The 22,006-nt window shown below is 42.6% G+C and overlaps 2 protein-coding genes across 2 annotated transcripts; both read left to right on the top strand.

Annotated features, from left to right (window-relative positions):
- The first annotated feature begins 236 nt into the window (after positions 1–236).
- Positions 237–4,800, top strand: eve1 (even-skipped-like1). Its single transcript, XM_003964292.2, has 3 exons — positions 237–635; positions 1,345–1,589; positions 3,386–4,800. Exons 1-3 carry the CDS (start codon positions 632–634, stop codon positions 3,869–3,871), a joined length of 735 nt encoding a protein of 244 aa, XP_003964341.2. The 5' UTR covers positions 237–631; the 3' UTR covers positions 3,872–4,800.
- Positions 4,801–17,541: 12,741 nt separating this feature from the next.
- Positions 17,542–21,814, top strand: atp5mc1 (ATP synthase membrane subunit c locus 1). The gene is made up of 5 exons (XM_003964254.3): positions 17,542–17,702; positions 18,959–19,005; positions 19,489–19,569; positions 19,931–20,109; positions 21,415–21,814. Exons 2-5 carry the CDS (start codon positions 18,967–18,969, stop codon positions 21,527–21,529), a joined length of 414 nt encoding a protein of 137 aa, XP_003964303.1. The 5' UTR covers positions 17,542–17,702; positions 18,959–18,966; the 3' UTR covers positions 21,530–21,814.
- The last annotated feature ends 192 nt before the right edge of the window (positions 21,815–22,006 follow it).

Genomic DNA, 22,006 nt, shown 5'->3' with positions numbered 1-22,006 from the left:
GACATCCATTACAGATTGCTTTTAGAATAAGAGCTTCTATGTGTAAAATAAATAGATAAAAAAGGTACAGGCATCCATTAGTATCACTTCTCCACCTCGGCCAATTTGGAGCCATTAGGCCTGTAATGATTGACTTCCAAACCCGCCAACATCAAACGGCGCGCAACAATGCGGGTCTGGCTGCTGTCTCTGCTTGTGCGTCTCTAATTCTCCATAACAAAAGTACAAAGGCCGAGACAGAGACCAAAGGCTTTCTTCCTAAACACCTTTAACACCTCTCCGGGCCGCGGCGCCGCGTCGGGCCGACGCGCGCGCCCCGGCCCGTCTGGAGCGCCTGTGATAGGGGCAGAGGAGGCGAGGAGAGCGAGCTCCAGACGAGGAGGAGGAGAAGGAGGAAGACGGGGAGGAGTGGGCGACGAAAACAACCTGAAAGAAGCGTGTGTGCGTGTGTGCTGGGTGTGCGAGAGTGACAAGAAGAGAAGTTTTTTTGGTCAGTCGGCAGCAGCATCTTCGCTGGGGGAAATCTCCAGAGCAACGAGAGGAGACTTATTCGATTTAAGATCGTTGTTTGACCAAAAGAGAGTCAAACTAGGAGCCAAGTGTGCGTGTCTATCACAGCAGGAACGTCCTCATGCGTAAGTAGGCTATGTGTAAAAATAAGTTCGCCAATTGGTTCTTTAATTTTAAAAAGTGGAGTATTGTTTTTGCCTTACGGGAAAGTCGAGACTATGATTTGGTTTTTTTATATTTTTTTCATTGTAAATTGTTAAACGCTACAAATTACAGACCACACATATAATTAGCATCATTAGGTTTTTTATTGTCTGGTGGCCAACTTTAATGTTGTAATATAATAACCAATCAATAATATTGATTAATTTTCAGCAGAACTATTACCTCTATTATCCCTTTTGAAAGCAGAATATTCAGTTAATATTTGTTGTTACGTTGTGCATTTTCTCCAGTTAAAATGTGACGAAAATACTTCATTTTACTTATACATCGACTTTATTTTACTCTGAAAACACAACTAATTTGGGGAGACTGTTTACTAAAGTCTGCCAATTCTTAACCGAAGTTTGTTCACTCTGAAACAGAGAACGCCAACTTAAAGTTAATCAGAGTTTATGATCAATCATATTGAAATTGTCATTTAGAAATATTTTAAAGAGTAGATTTTATTTACTTTATTTATTTTGGGGGGCGGGGGGCGTGAACTCAGTGCACTTTTAACTTTTTAAAGAAATAAAAGTTGGTGAGAACTCCCTTAAAGCGCCGCTTCCAGGCTGATCCAGGAGCCGTCTGAGCGCTCCCACGTGTTCTCTCTCTGCTACGTCATTGCAGTGTCGGAGGGCAGACAGACGCCGGGGTTGGCGGCCGCGGCCGTCACGCACGGTCCCGCCGGAGAGGAGCGGACGGAGTCGTGCCCGCGCAGCGCGCTACTCGACCAAAGTCGCCGTCACCGAACAGCGTTCACGCGTGAGCAGCTGTCCCGCTTGGAGCAGGAGTACGTGAAGGAGAGCTACGTGTCCAGACCCCGGCGCTGCGAGCTGGCCACTGCGCTCAACCTGCCCGAGACAACGATTAAGGTGACCGGCCAGCCAGTGCCTCATTAAAATAGAGAGAACCCAGCACCAGGAGTCAGTCTGGACCCCAATGAAAGATAAAGATAGATCACAAAGCCTGTCGGACTATAACTCATAATGTTAAGCCTTAAAGTAGGCCTACATAGCTTAATTTCTCATTAAATAAAAAAAAAAAAACAACAACATGTATCTCATATTTAAATAGGCGAGAAGCTACTTTGAACTATTCAGCTGAGATGATTTATTAAAAAGTTTTTTGAAGTATTTTGGACTTAGTATTGAACATACGAAACACTTGTCAAGCTCCTGTTGTAATTCCAAATAAAATATAATGGACAACTAGCGATCAAACAAAAATCATATATAATTTATATTTCCTGTATTTGAGGCAAATGTGGCACAGTAAAAAATAGCAGGATTCTTGTGGTTTCATACTATTTTGGAAACAATTTATTTGACATTTGCAGAAGGAATCAGACATTAATTGTTAAAGAAAAGTAAGAATTAAAATCTTCTATATTTTACTCCTATTGATAAAGTCCTGTCATACTCCCTATAGAGTCCTCAAAAAAGTTCACTTTATATCAAATTGGATTGCACAAAAGCATACAGTTAGCGTAACTAAAGATAACGTTCATTGAAGAAACCAAGGAGGAGCTGAATTTTAGAATACTGATATAATTAATTATCCAATCAGTCTAATCTGTTTAGCAAGTCATCATATTTAGACACACAACTGATAAACACAGTCATTAGTGAGCTAAAGAGATGTTTTGAGTTGCTTCTGATTATATTGGCTCAAGCCACCACCCAACAGCCGTTGCAATGCTAAGCTAACAGGAGACTCGGTGTAGCCCCATGCATGTTGGCTATGCCAATTTTGGGGGGGTGTTATAGGTTCAGTGAAATTTAAAATGACTGCCTTAAGTCTTAATGCTAAGCTAAGATAGATGCTGCTCAGCAGGTACTGAAGCAAATAAACTACAATTTGTATTTTCTCAGCAATTTACAGATTTACGCAATTCTGAAACGAATGAAAGGAAATTAAACCAGGGCGGTAAAATCAATTAACTATTGATGACCTTAAAGGTTTACCACGAGTTATTTTTAAAAAAAAAATCTTTTCTGGTGTTACATTTCAATCAGCATGTTAAATTAAGTATTGACAGGTTTAGCAGTGGCAAACATTTGACATAGAGGCCCAGTGGCCCTCTGCAGCAGCTTTACCGGGCAATAAACAGACCCACCTTTCTGCCAGCCACCGGAGGGTCTTTTATGAAGGAGCAAGAATGCGAGGCGAGGTCTTGTAAATGCTGCCACCTGACGTTTTAGAAGCACAGCCTTCCGGAAGATTCTACGAGCTGGTAAACTAGTCAAAGGCTACGCAGACAGAAGGCTCGGTCTCCACTGCAAAGCTTCAAGGTGGTGATGCTGCAGCAGAGAACAGGAGCCATCCCCGCGCACCATCGGGGTGACGCAGACCCCAACAGCTGCACCACACCATCTCCTACAGCACATTTACGCTCCGTTACACTTAGCTGTTGTTGGAAAAAAGCGGTTCCAACTTCCACTGACAACCTCTGCCACATACAACCGAATCCTCGTCCTGAAACGGGCTTCTTCAGCTTCAGATGAGTGGCTGTGAATTAGCATACTAGCACCAAATGTTACGTGCTCGCTTTCTGAGAGACTTCTTGAGAATCTTGAAAGAACCTTGATTGGTTCATCTGACGTCACTGGCAGCGACTAGTTTATTAATCGTGATTATTGTTGTGCTATTATTGTATTTTTGTCTCCAGGTTTGGTTCCAGAACAGGAGGATGAAGGACAAAAGGCAGAGGCACTCCTTACCGTGGCCTCACCCCCTTGTCAACCCCCTGGGAGCGCTCCTGATGGGTCGCTCTTCGCCTTCCTCCGCCTTGCCTTACCCCTTCCTCCCACCGCATCTCCCCCATCTTCCCCTGCACCACCACTACCCCCTGGCCCTCTCCTCACCAACATCCTCGCCTCATAGCCGCTACAGTGCACCCCTGAGGTCTCTGGAGGCGATCCGACTCTCCCAGTACCACAACAGACCGGGGGGGCTGCCTCCATCCACAGCGGCCATTTACCCCTCGGCTAGCATCGTGCACCACTCCAGTTCATGTCCCTGCCCTCTTTGTTTGCACTGGGGCCCAGAACAGTTGCTCAAAGCCAGAGGGGAGCCGATGGGAGCGCACCGGCCACGCAGTCCAAAAGCCAACATGCAGTCTGCCGGCCCGGAGCGGAAAGAAGAGATGGTGTAACAGCAGGCAGATGCCCCTCCAACACTTTAACCAAGCTGCTGCAGGCAGAAAAAACCAGCAGAGCCCACTGAGTGACTGGCCAAGAACCTCTAACACACCAGTGAGTGAGCTCATTCCTCTATAGTCACGTCAGTGGTGCTCCATATGCAATGGGATGTTTTCAGTGCAATTATTTATTATGATAAAATCACGGTCATTTAAAATCATCCGTTAATGGTGGTTTTGAAATGACGGTTATGAAGTTCAAATTTTTACAGAAATATTCTGGTAATTTCTCCTTAATGTGAATTATGTTTATCAGCCTCACATTTAGTCTTTGCTGTAGTTTAATGTGGGGGCCAGTTTAGAGATTGGTTGGGTGTTTTTTTTGTTTTGTTTTTTTAAATTTTGCTATAGTTGAATCGTTCTTCTCACAAAATCTGATTATTAAATGTTTTCAGAGAACAGCACATGGTTGTCAGAGGAAAAAGCTTGAAAACACATGTAGCACAATCCGATCTACTGTTCCAAGCACAATAAAACTAGTTCCAAAAAGCCCAGTTGCACCTGCGTGTTCTGGTCTGGTGGTTTTTGGTTTCCTCTGAGGGGAGCATTAAGGACTACTGCTGTTATTTATTTGTAGCTGCATTCACTGACACTTTCAGCCGCGTTTATCACAGTCACAGCTGCTGGAGCAAGACGGCTGGTGACGGGACCAAAGCACAGCTTTAACATACATATCATATATCATCCAACATACAGACGAGGAGTCAGGGTGCATTTAGTTTAGCTCAGTTTAAGGACGGCAGGCGAGACCTCATCTAAAGCTCACGTTGGTTTAATCTGGACCCTAGAAGAGAGGCTTGCCGGTGAACTTTGCCTGAGTGTTCCTGATTCAGTCGGGTCGCTGTAAATGTTGTATACGTGTCATTAAAAGAGCTTGATCTATATTTCATGATAAAGCTTTCCTTTCTTTCTTCTCTGCCCCTGTTGCCTTTATGGTAAGTTAGGCTAACAAGAAAAGCCGAATCAAGCTAAAATAAAAAGTAATGTTTTCAAAAATAAACGGTTTTCTGATTCACTGGACTGAAACCTTCACATTATTGTTGTAGGCTGCTCTGAAATGTGTTATTAAAGCAACATTTAATCTACTCCCGCAGTTCTTTCAAATGATTCTGCCTGAAATTCATGAATCGAAGGTTTGGGTTGAGGGGAATATGAGTTGCTTTTTAAATGGGCCAAGCGCATCCTTGTCTTAGATCTGACCTTCTTTAAGTGATCTTCTTTTAACACCTCACCATAAATCTCTACACAACAGACGCGAGCTTTGTTTCCTTGCTCAGGACCACACCCGCAGCAACACACACAAACACACCAGCGTGTGTGTTTGCTCAGGTTGCACAAGAGGCAGTACAGGAAGAACTAGATCCCACTGGAGAGCTCTCTATCCCGGGCACACGGGGCATCGAGGCCTTATATGGCTCACGTGTGTCATCATTTCTATATGTAATGGGTTAAGTTATAGTAGTGAATAGCTTTTTATGATGATTTCATGTCATTTAAATAAGGAAAGCTATTGATCGATTGATAATTAAATCACGAGGAGGAGCAAGTGAAGATAATTGCTGTGTTTGGTGAAACAAATCAAGGAAATACATTAATGTGAATAAATCTATAGTAGAAAGGAGGTCACACAGGATATCTGGAAACGATTCCTTCAGAATTATTAGAACAGATAGAATGATGCTCCCATTGTATCATGACAACATTCTGCTTGAGTTTAATTAAACTACTAGAGGAGCATCTATTTTTAGTATCATCAAAGCCTAAAATTTGAAAAAGAACTGGCTAGCATCCGTACAGTGTTGTCCAGTATAATGACCAATGTGTCATTGAAGGAAATTACCTTTACTTGTGTTTTTTTCTGAATCACCTTATACTCTTTAGCAAAATTAGGACCTTTATCAAAATTATCTCCAGCTGTAAAAGATGGCACAATTTAGTTTTTTTGTCTAAACACCAACAACATCAGCATTGCCATTTATTAAAATGATTTAGATCTCTGCTATGAAATCAAAATGACATCAACTGATGACATCATTCTGTAGTTGAAAAAAGCGAGATGAATGAAGCTAAAAATGACCAAATCTATCAATCACTTCAACAAGAAGCCTCCAGACCCGGTTCTCTTCAGAGCAGAACACTGGTGGTCTACTGGAGAGGAATCCAGAACTCTCAAACAGTTACAACAAACTAAATGCAAACTGCAGAGAGATGGAGCCTTCAAAATGAAAAAAGGCAGCAAAAGAAGCAGAGGACCATGGAGGACATGATGAGATCTGCCACGGTGAGGGAGGAGGAAGTAAACTACAGGTGTGCAGCCCATTGAGTTAGAGAGCAGGCTGAGTGACACCAGAACCGCCCGTCAGATCCAACACTGAACATAAGACCTCCGCAGAGGACACTCCCGCAGAGGACACCTCCGCAGAGGACACGCCCACAGAGGACACTCCCATAGAGGACACCCCCGCAGAGGACACTCCCACAGAGGACACTCCCGCAGAGGACACTCTCACAGAGGACACTCCCACAGAGGACACTCCCGCAGAGGACACTCCCGCAGAGGACACCCCCGCAGAGGACACTCCCACAGAGGACACTCCCGCAGAGGACACTCCCATAGAGGACACCCCCGCAGAGGACACTCCCACAGAGGACACTCCCGCAGAGGACACTCTCACAGAGGACACTCCCACAGAGGACACTCCCGCAGAGGACACTCTCACAGAGGACACTCCCACAGAGGACACTCCCGCAGAGGACACTCCCGCAGAGGACACTCTCGCAGAGGACACTCCTGCAGAGGACACTCCCGCAGAGGACACTCCCGCAGAGGACACTCTCACAGAGGACACTCCCGCAGAGGACACTCCCGCAGAGGACACTCCCGCAGAGGACACTCCCGCAGAGGACACTTCTACAGAGGACACTCCCACAGAGGATACTCCCGCAGAGGACACTCCCACAGAGGACACTCCTGCAGAGGACACTCCCGCAGAGGACACTCCCGCAGAGGACACTCCCGCAGACGACACTCCTGCAGAGGACACTCCCGCAGAGGACACTCCCGCAGAGGACACTCCCACAGAGGACACTTCCGCAGAGGACACTTCTACAGAGGACACTCCCACAGAGGATACTCCCGCAGAGGACACTCCCACAGAGGACACTCCTGCAGAGGACACTCCCGCAGAGGACACTCCCGCAGAGGACACTCCTGCAGAGGACACTTCCACAGAGGACACTCCTGCAGAGGACACTTCCACAGAGGACACTCCCACCCTGGCTGGGAGAATAGACATTTGAGCTCAGATCGGATGAGAAGCTTCCATGCAGATGTTTAGAAGATAACAAAAATGCATCCTGTATCTGAGATGGAATCCAAATGTGTTTTTCTGTAAACCTTGTTGTGTTTCAAAATCTATATTTTAGACAAAAATGTTTATTGGTTTTTTGTAGATTAAACAGAGTGTAAAAGCAGTCTTTTTATTTGATCCTTTTGAAATCTAGCATAAATGATGAATTTTATGTGTTGATCCTGTATATTATTGTAAAAATGCCTTTCTATTAATTCTGCACTTTTCCAGTAGATCCTGAAATCCCATTAAATCAATTCTTTGGCTAATAAAATGTTTCATTCCCGTTCACAACTGTGTACAAACTGCTCTTGGTTAAAATCGACTGCTGCAACTAGAGAACAGTGGGCCGTTAAATGTCGGCCACACTATTTCCTTCACTAATTTACAGCTGAGATGGTCGCCATTGTTTACATCCTGCCGGTTGCCAATGCTAATGTTGCACTACAGGGGCTACCAGAAGCATTAGCTCGCTGCGGACTGGGCACCTGCAAACATTCTACGTGGCTGCAGAGGATTTCAGCCACAACCGACCGACCATACCGACATACAGCACCCTGGACGGTGTAGACGCCAACATAGTGGGCGCAAGCAAAGCCCCCCTCTTCCCCACCACAGCCTCCCCAGACCACATGTCTAGTCTGCTGACTCTGGCCTACCTCCCCTCCTGACTGCAGGCATCAGGAGAGCCAATATACCAAGAGGATCCAATGGACCCCTCCCAGCCAAATGCCCACAAATGGTTCTATGCCTGCTTCGAGGAGCCCAGCAACCCCTCCCTTCATGCCAGACCTGCACTATCACAACTGACGTGCTGCTCAGTGTGATCAGGAACGTGAGGAGGAACCTCAAGAGGCTTAAGCCTTGCAAACCTCCAGGCCCCTTAAAGGCAGGTACTCAGAGACTGCGCACACCAACTGTCCGAGGTGCTAAAGGACATTTATAACACCTCCCTCTCACAGGCATCTGTTCCCACTTGCATGAAGACTGCCAGCACCTTCCCCGTCCCCAACAGCCCAACAGTGACAGGCCTGAGTGGCTACAGGCCCGTAGCCCTTTACTCAAACAGTCATGAAATGCTTCGAGAGGCCGGTTATGGCCCATATAAAGAACGCTACTGACATCACCATTGACCCGCATCAGGACGCCTATAGGAAGGATTCATACAACTCCTCACCCACCCAGAGGAGCAGGTCCTACATTCTGGACATTACCTTCAGCACCATCGGCCCACTGACGGTGGAGCAGTGGGATGGTGCAGGAATTGAAATCTCTCTTTTATAGTAGTGAACACATTTTAACAAGCCTATATTTGAGTGAAGCGCTGATAACATTACATCATTTTGGAACATTTTTGCATGCACTGGTGATTTGATGCATTGATATTGCAAAAATAAATCTTTATTTTTTAATTTATTTAATACTCTTACACCAGATCCCAGAATATCAGAAAATGTATTCTTTGGGGAATATGGTTAATTGCCATATTATTTCATCAGGAGAAAGTACTTTTGTTCTGCAAAAGTTCAGGATTGGGTGCAATGGCATAAGTGAAGGCCTGGTTGTTGTGAGGAATTCCCACCAGGCTATCAGGGAGGCGTTTGTTTGTTTTTAGCAGGCAAGAAGTTAGATCCTGCTGCTAATGAATTGTGCATTGGATTATTTATTTTAAAAGGTTTCAGACACAGTGTGACCCTTGAACTCTGACCAGTGTTTAAATTTAAAGAAGATAGAATAAAAATCTCTTTATGCCCTATAGCAAAAGATAATTGCTGCACTTTATTCAAGTGATGTCCAGGAGCCTTACATGATGCAAAAACAGTGGTAATCAATTCATTTAAGGAATTAGAAGTGTGCATCTGTCTGTGGCTGAGAGACTACATCCCATCTGGGAAGAATCTGGAGATATTGTTTGTCAGAATTCCTTCAAGAGTCACGGGAGTGGGTGAGACCTAAAGGAGCAACTCTCTGCTGATCGGCGCAGCAGCTGTGTCTCAGGAACCTCAGACAGCAGCTTCCAGTTCACCTGGGCAGGTGTTCATCACCGCCGCGGCAGGAGCAGCTCCACACAGGCTGCGGGTAATAATGTAGGACAATAAACGGGAGCGTTAATTACGGGGGGGAACGTGTCTGAACGGAGCTTAGCGTGACGGGACACCCGGGCACTGCTCGGATAATAATGTGGTATAATCATGTAAGGCTGTAAGTAGAGGGGGAGACTGGGTGGCCTGTCTCTACTGGCTCAGGTGGGATGTAAGGAGGTTTGTAGTGAACAAAAGGCTCTCGTGTGACATAATTTAGCGTCTGGTGGACATCCTGGAGTTCCTCTTCATTGGAACCAGACGGCTGCGCTTGTCTATGTCAGAGGGATGCAGTCCTCCCTCATGATGCGTTTAATCGTCTAACAGTTTAAACATCACATGTGCCCAGAGTATTTGGTCCAATCCCACTATAATAACAATATGCCAGCAGGCACTTGGATCACCGTAAAAGTGGAAACATCCATCTTAGATTTGCTAACATTTCAACAATTCGGCTGCTGACACCTCTCATGTTTATATTCAGGTTAAATATGCGTTGCAGGTTCACACCTCTCAGCACCATTCCCAGGGGTTTTTCTGTGTTTTTGTTAACATGTTCCAACTTTAAGGTACAGGAGGAATTTGGGATAATAGTATCGTCCCCTGTATCCTGACCGGCGCTGTTGATGTGTGAATATATGCATAAAATAATCCAAATTTATTTGGATATGACATGGTCATTATAGGGTTTAGCATGGGTCACTTGCAGCATGGTGGTAAAAAAATAATCCGAGTGCAGAGTGCTTGGTGGGACGTCATGCCTTCAGGTGAACATTGGTTACCCTCAATAATGAGCAAAGGTGAAGATGTGAAGCAGGATTAATCCAATAATGTGATTACAGTTTGAGCTCAACTTGTTTCCGATTTGAACTCCGGCTATTTATTTCACTGTTACATGATAAGCAGCAGAGGAGACATTGTTGGCCACTCATATAAAACCTCCAATTTTTAATTAACATAATTTACATGAAGGTAAAAAGTCATTTGAAGCAGAATGTCAGATATATTTGTTATAAAAGAAGTCAGACATTATAACCTGTTGAACTATTAATGTTATTGATGTGCTGTGTCAAAGCTCAATGGAGTGCATTAATGGTCAGATTAAAAGAATAATTATTTTATTGGGATTGTTAATCCTTTGTGGTGCTTCTGGTTGTCAATCAGGAGAAACCATAATCTGGCATTTAACCTCATCTAATTAATGAGCCGCTGCAATGAACAAGCTCATATTTAACCTTGTGCAAGGTCAGCTGCGAGTCTGCTGTTCAGCGGTGCCATTTCTAAATCTAATTTCCCCTTTTGGTTTAATGAGGCTGTTAGATGTGGAGACCCAACCAGCTATTAATGATGTCGGAGAGGCGATGTAGCGTGAAAGACTCGTTGCTCTGGACAGGACAAAACACAGGACAGACCCAGCAGTTATCTGTCTTTGTGTGAAATGGCATCTTCACCTCTAAAAGAAAACTGGAAAACAAAAAATTATGTGACAAAAAATAAAACTAAAGTAGATTTAAAAACAAGGTTTTTTCCCATAGGCAGCTGAATTATAGCAATTATACTGGGTTTGGAATCCCTGCAGACAGCAGCATATTACTGTTATTATTATTGTTGTTATTATTGTTATTATTATTGTTGTTATTATTATTAATATGACAGTTATTATTTTTAGTAGTAGTAGCTATAGTAGCAGTAGTAGAAGTAGTAATCGTCGTAGTAGTAGTATTTCTGTTGCTTTAAGATACTACAAATTATATCAAAGATTATTTTAAAGTTTATTTTTTTTAGACTCATTTGAAGAAAATGATTATAAATGACAATAAATATAGAATTTGGCACGTGATGACAGAATATATCAGAGCAATATGCTGAATATGAACTGACATGCACAAGTTTACAGTACAACTAGTGTACTGTTTTGTATACAGACTTTATTTTAGAACACTTAAATAACACAAACTCCCTTATGGCATACATCACCTAATTTTGGGATGGGGATTCAAACAAAAAGAACATTTCATTGAACTTTAAAATTGTGAGTGATGACAGACATCAAAAACTAATTATGAAGGAAAGAGAGAGAAAGTACAGGAAAAGAATAATGACATAATTGCAGCTTTGAATGAAGTAAAATTAGAGCACAATTCTTTGAAGAGACCTTTATCAGTGGACATGTTCTTTCTAGAGAGTATACATGAAACAGAGCAGCATTTTTCAAAGCTGTGTTATCAATTTAAATGTAAAGAATCAAGTGATCTTTTTCTGTCTGTTGACTTGGGATTACAGAAAAATATTTATTTATTTACTATTGTTTCAATTTACAGACAGATTCGCAAAGCAGGAGTATCACACCATCAGTAAAGATCCATTTGTGCCATTTGTGTTGTTACTACATAAATTTATAAGGGCAGGGATTAAAATAAGGCACATTATTCCTGAAAATAAAGTGCACTCTGTTTGTATTAAAGGTGGAAATAAGGTGGAAATCGGAACCCCGACAGACTGTCCTGCCCTCACACTCTCAGTATATATTTATACTGCCACCCTTCGTTCATAGGCTGTACTGCACCCAGTCGCAACCTCTTTGTGCTGCACAGCACTGAACCTGCAGTGTATAATTTCAGTGTATGATTATACCTCAGATGTAAAAATGTACATTCTTCATATTTAAAATGCATGACATGAGAAAAGATAAGAATGACGGGTAATTTTAATAAAACCGAGGCTGCGGTGTCGGGCACAGCACCAGTGGGAATATTTTGCACCCCCCACCATGCACCCCCCTTGTTTTCATGCTGATTTAATGTCTATGTTGATAAATACACAAGCATTTTAATATTTTAGTCTAAAATGACACTTGTAAACCTTAAGATGGCCTTTATCTAGGCTGAACAGAATTTCTATTGTAAATGTTGCATGAGAGCGAGATCTGCACTTTGGTCCCATACCGCTGTTACAATTAAACTAATGTGTGCCCCCCCCACCGCCACCCCTCCCACCCCCCATCTCCCCCTTCTCCCCCCGCCACTGCAGCTTCCTCATAAACTGAACCAGGGAGAACTCAATACCAAACCAACAGGCTTATATCATTCACATGGCGCTTATTGGAACTGCCTGTGTGTGTGTGTGTGTGTGTGTGTGTGTGTGTGTGTGTGTGTGTGTGTGTGTGTGTGTGTGTGTGTGTGTGTGTGTGGTTTATGCGGTGCTGTGAGGGAGTTTTACAAGCAATCTCTTTACTGCTTTGTGTGGTACACACCTACTTTTACTACCCTACCACAGTGAAGAAAGAGAACAACACACACACACACACACACACAGGCACACACACATATGCACCCCAACACACACACACACACATACACACATAGCGGAGTGGGGGCAGTGTAATAAGCACCACATGAATGCACACTGGTATAGACATGCAGACACAGACATGAGCTCTACTCCTGATACAAATACGAAGGTCTGCACACTCAACTGGGGACTTTATGGTAGTTTGTCACAGAAGCATCATGCAGATGTAAATCTGAGCTATTGCTCATGCAGCTCACTACAGGAAGACCTCAGGCTGATATTGAAACTTTCCGTAAAGCCGAAGCTTTGAGCAAACCAACAAAACTGACCTGAAGCCTTTTGAAATGCTCTTATAGAAGGGCAGCCTCCAGAGAGAGACGTAAAGGCTCCTGCGGCACCTTTGGGGAACTTTATACGTTGTTCACCTTTAGGATGTGGACAACTAGACGTGAGTTGTGGGAAAATGTCAAGATGTTGGCTGATGCAGCCAGGAAATATGAAACATTAGCTCAGTAAGTGTCAACGCTTTATCAAAGCAAGAAAATAGTAATATTCAACGCATTATAGCAAGCTTATAACTTTGGTGAGAAAATTCTTTGCGAACATTGTGATGAGCTAACGGTTGCCAGAAGCTGTAGCATCAAGGCAGGAAAACCCTGTTCGGCAGCCTCATTAAAATTGTAGACGTGACTGACACGGTGGCACAGAAGCAATATTCAGCCTCTCGTGGGGGCAATATAAACAGCTGGCAACAGCTGGATGTGCATTTCTATTAAACAAAGGCAATCTACTTTTCTTGGTGGCTGCCAAATAAATAAGCAACATGGAGCTGTAAATTCATGATCAGGTTTGGGGCGGAGGAGCTTCCTGCTATTTAAAATAATAGTAATACTGATTACAACTCTGGGTTTTCTATAATTGGTTGAGAATTCCTGATGCAGGAAAGAATAATCAGAGCTGCTTTCAGGAGTCCGATTCACTGACACAACCGGTCAACAGAATGGAACGATGCAGCTGAGCATAAAAATACTGCAGAGGTGCATTTTCCAGATCAGTGACATGTGAAGGCTACAACTAAACATGGAGAGCCGAAGGATCCAATATTTAAATCCATGGTCATATGGTGATATTTACCTGAGCAGGTAAATAGTCACAAGCTGCTGTCCTATCAAACATTCTGTGAAAAAAAACGCCATGTTGGTTGCGCTGGATTTTGTGTGTGTGTGTGTGTGTGTGTGAGAGAGAGAGAGAGTGTGTGTGATTTTGTGGCTTGTTAGCTCATTGTAGCTATTAATTCAGAGTTTTCTGTTTATTTTGTGACCTTTATTATGAAATTGTCATTTTCACTGGTTATTTTGTCATTCAGATTCCTGTGTTGTCTATTGTCCCAAGCGACAGGGTTGTTTGCTTGTGTTTTAATTCTGCTCTCCTGTTTTCTGTGTTCTTTTCCAGTGGTTCCTGTTTTAGATCTGACCCTTTTATCTTTGCCTGCCTCTTTCTAACAATTCCATCTCCACGTGTTTCACCTTTGGTGTCTCCTCTGCTCCTCACATGCATCATCTTAGGGTTTGATTTAATTTGATTTTCTCCACTCTAATTTGGCTTGGGTTATCAGAGTTGTGTCACATTTTTTCTTCTTTTCTTTTTTCTGTGCATGTGTGTTTGTGTGTGTGTGTGTGTGTGTGTGTGTGTGTGTGTGTGTGTGTGTGTGTGTGTGTGTGTGTGTGTGTGTGTGTGTGTGTGTGTTTGTGTCTGTGTGTGTGTGTGTGTTTGTGCACCCATGAATATTCATGTTTGCTGCCTCCAGAGACCAAACTGGCACTCAGCACTAATGAAGATGGTAGATCTCACAATGTGTGCCTGTGCGCGCATGTGTGTGTGTGTGTGCCAGGATAGTAAAAACAGGGGGGTGAATTTGTCCTCCTCAGTAAAACAAAAATAAATAAACTGAAATGAGAGAGAAAAATGAGCAGGCATTTTGGCTTCCTGACAGACGTTAAAGTTGATAGATTTATGTCTGGTTGCCAACAGCATTTCCATAGTTTTGTACTCTCATGGTCAATATTTGGCAGTGCTGATGGAGACAATTTGATTGAGGAAATGTCTGTGCACGGCACCAATAAAAATGAACAGTAAAACATTCTGCATACAGTTCACTTTTCGTCGTTAGAATCCCTCTTTATAAAATATGCATTGATTGAGATGTCTGAACTATTTCGGTTGATAAAAGGTACGCATTGATTGTTTTCCCAAAAAGAAGAGGTTATTAATACAAAATTTTGGAAGTAACAATAATTATAAAGTAGATTGATTAATGTCGGGCAAATAAAACTTTTTGCTTAGTTTTTTGTTGATATTGTGAATGACACCATATACAAGAAAATATAAAAATCATATTTTCTGGGTGAAATTACAGTGATTTTATGTTGCCCTGAATTTGGGCTTTTGTTAAATCATGAGTGGAAAGGGGTTGAAAGAAAGAAAGACAATTGTGTGGAATCAAATGCTTTGGTTTAAGATGAAAAATACAACCTAGAAATCTCTGAATCTAAATGATTTCCTGGTTTATGGCTCTTGACAGCTTCTGAATACAGGATGTAACTTATGGAAGAGACATGGAAAAGAGACAAGTTCATAAACAATGTCTGCATTCATTCATTCACAAAGTCTGTAGCAGAATATGTTGTGCTCATTACACAGCGTGATGAAAAAGGTCACACAGTCAGCAGCGCCTTCTGTCGCCTCCATGTTTAAATGCTTAGAGGGACATCTAGTGCACATTTGATGCGTCTCAGGCAAAGAGTGGAGATATATACACTGCTGAAAAAAATTAGAGGAACACTTTTTAATCAGAGTATAGCAACCTCTCAGTCAAACTTCTGGGATATTGATCTGGTCAGTTAAGTAGCAGAGGGGGTTGTTCATCAGTTTCTGCTGCTTCGTTGTTAATGAAATCAACAACAGGAACATCAGAGGGGCAACAATGAGACGGCCCCCAAAACAGGAATGGCTTTCCAGGTTGAGGCCACTGATACTTTTTTCCCTCCTCATCTCTTTTTAGCTGATTTTTTACTGACTGACTTTCTGCTGCTGTAGTTATTAATTTGGCTCGGATCAACATCTCTGTTGATAACATGGAGCAGTAACTGGACGCTACAGAGGTTGCACAGGTGGTCCAAATCCTCCAGGATGGTACATCAATACGTGCCGTTGCAAGAAGGTTTGCTGTGTCTCCCAGCACAGTCTCAAGAGCATGGAGGAGATTCCATGAGACAGGTAGTTACTCCAGGAGAGCTGGACAGGGCCGTAGAAGGTCCTCAGACCCTCAGCAGGATCGGTATCTGCTCCTTTGTGTAAGGAGGAACAGGATGAGCACTGGCAGAGCTCTACAAAATGACCTCCAGCAGGCCACTGGTGTGAATGTTTTTGACCAAACAATCAGAAACAGGCTCCATGAGGAGATCCCCCAGGACACCATTCGTCATCTCATTAGGAGCATACCCCGATGTTGTCAGTGGGACAATGTGTACAAGCACGTGGGGGCCACACAAACTACTGAGAATCATTTTGAGTTGCTGAAAGAGGAGATAGACAGAATGTGGGGTATGAAGGCAACAGTGGTCCCAGTAGTGACTGGGACACTAGGGGCAGTAACCCCTAGTAACCCCTGTCTGTTGGAGATGGCTCCAACAGATACCAGGAATCACATCAGGGATCTCTGTCCAGAAGAGCGCAGTCCTAGGAACAGCTAAGATCCTGCGCAGAACCCTCAGACTCCCAGGCCTCTGGTAGAGGACCCGAGTCTGAAGGAAGGAAGGAGGCACCGCCCAGGAGGGCGAGGAAGTGATGCTAGAGCGACCCCTGTATTTTGGCGCCCTCTGCAGCTTCAACGCGCTGCTGAAGTCCTCGTCTGTGCTGAACTGTCCTCGTCAGTAAGATCTCTTACAAGGGAATATTAATATTTATGATCAGGGCACACGTCTGTCTACAGGCAATCACATGCTTAAATTTGATTCATCTAATGGAAATCTGTTCATCAAAATTGTTTTCCGTGTATCTGACACTTTAACCTGGTTAAAGCAATTTTATGTGCTAAACGACCAATATGGATAGAAGAATAGAAGAGATGTGCTTATCATGTTTCAATAACCTGTGTTAGTGTGATCCACCGTTTCTCAGCCCAGTCCTCAACAGACTGAGCTACCACCGCCTCCATAATATACATAATATTTTTAGATTACATTTTAGAAGATATTGTAACTATGATGATGACTTTACTTTCTTTCTACAGATATTGGGTCACATTTTCCCAAATATTGCAATAAATCCTTAACATTTCATTTTTAAATAAAAGGGTTATGTCACAACTTAGAGCATGTCAAATGTAGCAACATGCCCTCCATAATGTCTGACTACATCAAGCTGGCTTTTGAAGAACACAATCCAGCATACTATTGAGGATTGTATTATATCCCTCACCCTTTGCACAGATGAAAATAGGACCAAAAGGTCATGGTTCAAAGCACAGTAGCACTTGGTGGAAATATCTTACTATCTGCATGGTGCGTTCAGTACATATCTTTGATATACAGATGCAATAAGGAGTAAAGTATTTTTTTAATTAAAAAAAAAGTCCCCATTTAAAGCAGTTGGCCTAGAAAATTGAATTTATTGTGCAAAGGCGGGACTTCCTGTATTTCAACGAATAAGCATATAGGACACTGGATGTGCTTTAAAAGGTCTTTTGGCACTAAATTTGGCACTCCCGGCACCGCTGGCCAATAAAATTAATGAGTTACTTTAGGTCCCGCCTTCTTCACTCTTTTAGCCAATCATAACTGTTGTCGTCCAATGGGGTTGAACTTAAGACGCTTGCGTTGCGGAAGTATTACAGAGTCGGGCCAGTTCTGACGGAAGGAGCGCTCTTTCTGACCAATTGGGGTTTAGGACGTAGATTGTGCTCTTATAAATGACAAGGTGACAAGGCTCACGTCCTACATTCACTGACTGCCGCTGTGTGCGAGAGCTGCTGAAGCCGGACCCTCCGAAAGCTCAAATAATCCGGTAAAAGTGACTCTCATTAATTAATACGAATACACATTGTATTCGGTGTTTTCTACTGGTATTCAAACGTGGCGCAAATAATTCATCTACGAACTGTTTTCAGGATTGCTATCGTTGCTAGCAAACGATGTTAGCCGGCTAAGCTAACGATGGGCCGACCATTCAATGATACAGTACTTACGGGGTGAAACCTGTAAAGGCACATGTGTGTTTGTACACACTGTTCATCATTGCGGCTCGTTAAGGAATATATCGCTGTGTGAAACGCTCTAGGTTGGATTCTGGCGTTCTCATATGACCGGTACACGTAGCGGGTCAGACGCCGGTCACCGTGCAGCCAAGCGCCGTTGACAGTCGTGCGTAAAATGTCTGACATTCGGGCCTACTGTGTTCCACTCGTCCGCCTTTGCAAGGACATACTTTGGAGACCCGCTGTGTTAGATCACCCTTTTTGCATGCAATATTTGTTCTACAGTATGTTCTTTGCTTAATGGAATTCTTCAGGCCCAATGTGACCGTTCATAGGTTATTTGTGACCTTCAAGTCTGCAGTATGGATAGCTTAGCAACCTAGCCGAGCTCCAGCTCTTCCCATGTTATACGAGGGAAGTCATCTGAACTGTTGAAGGTGACGGTCATCCAAGTTAACTTGATTTGTAAAAGTCGTTCTGCAAAATACTTCCACTTGTCGAGTTCTCTTAATCAAGCGTGACGATATATTGGCATAAATACCGTCTGGATTTACCCTAATGGCGTCTGAAACGGGGAGTGCTAAACCCATTCATTCTGAAGCATGTGCAGATCTTCAGCGGTTTATCTAATGTTGATCCTGGTAGTGATCGGTGCAATTGGATTAGCACCTTGGCTGAACCGACCGTGACCATTCCAAAAGTGCTCATCTCGCTCAATTTTGTTCGTTAGACTTGACCTTTGCATGCCCTATATGTATATTTCTGACTGTCATTTTATGTCGTTTCATTCTGGTTTACTATGCTTTGCATGTATTACTTGCTGCTCGGTTGTCAGCGTTAATGTAGGGAATGAACCAGTGTCTCTTTCGTGAGTCATACAAATCAAATCAAGTCTGTAGTCTGGCAGGTTGGCCATCCCATGTACTGTTACGCCGTAAGAAATTCACAAACATCTGGATTTGTATATTGATTATTTATGTTGCAATCTGTTCTCACTAAGAAGTTGACGTCAGTATGAAACTTTACATTTCCAGTCTAAAGCTGTAATATGTAACTTCTCTTCCAGCATCAACCATGTATGCCTGCGCCAAGTTTGTCACTTCACCAGCTGTGGTATGTGCTCAAAATATTTTACACTGCCTTGCCAGCCTATAAAAGCTCTTATTTATTGTTACCAGATTTAGGTGAAACATTCACACTTTGATAAAATGCCAGTTTAATTCAGCAGTCATTGATAATAGGGTTACGAGTATGGAGATTTTATCTTCAAAAGCCATGTGTTGTCTGCATGTGCTCAATTGCATTTGACAGTGGAACCACCAACATTAAAGCATCTTGGTCACAAGCATAGATCCATCTGTCCATCAATGCAGAAGGTAACCATAAGATCTAAACAGACCAAATGCAAAAAATAATGTCCTGAACTTTGATTGTGCAACTGTTTTCCAAATTCCCCCCAACTCATTTTCAGTGCAGTTCTGTTACTATTGGAAGCAATCTTAAAGGGCGTAGATGTTTTGTTTATTTGCAGTATAAACTAGTATGCAAAAAATGTGCCGTTGTGTTATTAGTCAATTTTTTTTTGTCTTACTCTAGCTGCGTGGGGGGTCCAGAGTCCTCGCCCGGCCAGTCTCCGTTTCCCTGTTCAACAGACCTGAAGCCACAGTAGAGCAGCAGGTCAGTCTTTCAGTTAAACTTTCTTTCTTCTTAGAAGCCTAAATATCTTGAAATTAATAAAATTGTCATTACTTGCATTGTGCATCCTGATGTTTAAGTGGATAGTAGCAGATCCACATTTAGCATCTAGCTGGACAAATGTTGGGTGTTTAATAGTCATAAAATTGATAGCTGTCTAAAATGGGGCATCTGACTGTAGTGACAACAAATATTAAAGTCAATCTGATTAAGTTGGTTCAAAATGGTACAATGTTGGTGTATCATTAATGCCAACTCTGCTACTTAAATGTAATGGGCAGAAATGTTGTGTATGCACGTTTTAAACGGTTGTGCTTTTCTCTCCAAACGTGTCTCCTTTCAGGCCCTGTTGCCAGTCAGCCAGTCTGCAGTCCTGGCGCGCTCCTTCCAGACCAGCGCAGTCTCTCGAGACATCGACACTGCCGCCAAGTTCATTGGTGCCGGAGCTGCCACAGTGGGTGTGGCCGGCTCTGGAGCTGGTATTGGAACCGTTTTCGGCAGCCTCATCATTGGCTACGCCAGGTAGAGTTCTGAATTATGATGCTCCATCTCTTCATAGAATTAGAGATGAAATGTTCAATAGTCCTCACACATCCAAGGATGCACAGCGTCCTGTATTGAAATTATTAAGAGGTATATTTGAGAAACATAATGGCTGGCTTCGTCGAAAGCTGGGGTGTCCACATAAGTCCTATATTCAAAGAACCTGGGACCCCAGGAAAAAGCAGTTGTCCTATGCTAGGACAGAAACCCTGCTGGATTGTGGCCCTCCTTGGACCTGATCCAGAGGGTGTGCAACCCAGAAGTAAGCTGAGATCTGCTCTAAATAAGATATACCCATTTCCTTAAGAATAATTTCATATCTTGGTATGCATATTGAGACTAGGTCTTTCCAAGACATAGTAGGATGTCATCCAAATATTGATTTGCATGCTTTGATGAACATGACCTTACCTAATTAACTAATGTCTTTCGATGCTATGCAGGCATTATTCAAAATAATTATTTTTATGAACAAATTCACCCAAAAATGTATTTTACCGCTTTACTCATGTTTGTGCTGTGCAGTGCAGCAAGTGTAAAGCAAATGTTCATTAATATTTCTTCTCATTTTCATTGCCAGTATTTGCAAATGACTTGTCTTTATCATTCACTCGGGTATGTTCTCCATGTATATGGGAAACATTGGCATCTCACTGCTGGGGAAAAGACTAAGAATTGATCATAAAGATGTCGGTTAAAATAGTTTGAACACCTGCAAGTTTCATCATTTTTTATTTTGAACATGCAAGTGCAAATAAAGAATAAATATGAGATGATAAATTAAAAAAATATACAAATGCATTTTTTACAGGTAATACACATGTTCAAAAGAGTAGGAAGAAGTAAATGCTATGATCCTACCCCTTGCTGATTGGCTCATGTCGACCAATGTGATGCCCTCTGGCCTGAGACTCGAGTTTGCTTAAGTCAAAGTTCAGTGAGTTGGGTGGCTTAGAGGCTGTTGTGATATTACTAAACTGTAACTCGATTGACTGACGGCAAGAGGCTGCAAGTTTAAGTTTCAATCAAAAAAAAAAGCCTCTGTATCGCGTGTTTGCTTCATGTGACATCTTTAAATGGTAAATTGTGATCAAGTGTAGGAAGAACTCCTGGCAACACCTCTTTAATTAATAATAATTTTATAAAACCATTTATTTATGTCACACAATGCTGCAATGCCTTTGTGGTTTAGAAATCTAAAAGCAGGTGCTAAATGGAACTTGTTTGTTCAAGTTTTTGCTTTGCACAGACATTAATTAGCTTTACACTTGTCCGTCTCTGCAGGAACCCCTCCCTGAAGCAGCAGCTCTTCTCTTACGCCATCCTGGGATTTGCTCTGTCTGAGGCTATGGGTCTCTTTTGTCTGATGGTGGCGTTCCTCATCCTGTTCGCCATGTAAACACACTCACAGCTCATTATTTACCCTTTCTTCAATATCTCCTTCCTCGCTCCCTTCTCCCCTCCCTTAATTTCACCCGGAGGGGGGTTTCCAAGACGGAAACTCAGAATGAGCTGGTGGGCCATTCCGATCAATGGGGAAAAAAACAACAGGAAAATTGTCCATCTGAAGGCAACATGCCTCCAGTCAAATTTATATGTTCTTGCGCTTATTTTTGTTTTTCAGAAATTTTATGAGACCTCACTTGGTTGAAATCTGTCCAAAATAAATGGTTGGGTTAACTAACTTGTTGTAATGGTGTTTCTTTTTTTCTTTTTTCCATTGAAATTCATTTGAATAAAATGTTCTGACATCATGCAGATGATGAAAGTTTGAAATAACTGCAGTAATCGAAACACTCTTGAACAGTATTGGATTAAATGCCACAGGTAGATCCAACATGACATGTTAGGGTTGGACCTATTTTTAACAAAAAAC

This window comes from Takifugu rubripes, chromosome 5, assembly GCF_901000725.2.
Source record: "Takifugu rubripes chromosome 5, fTakRub1.2, whole genome shotgun sequence".
In the NCBI taxonomy this organism is placed as follows: Eukaryota; Metazoa; Chordata; class Actinopteri; order Tetraodontiformes; family Tetraodontidae; genus Takifugu; species Takifugu rubripes.
This window is presented reverse-complemented; position numbering and strand designations above follow the sequence as displayed.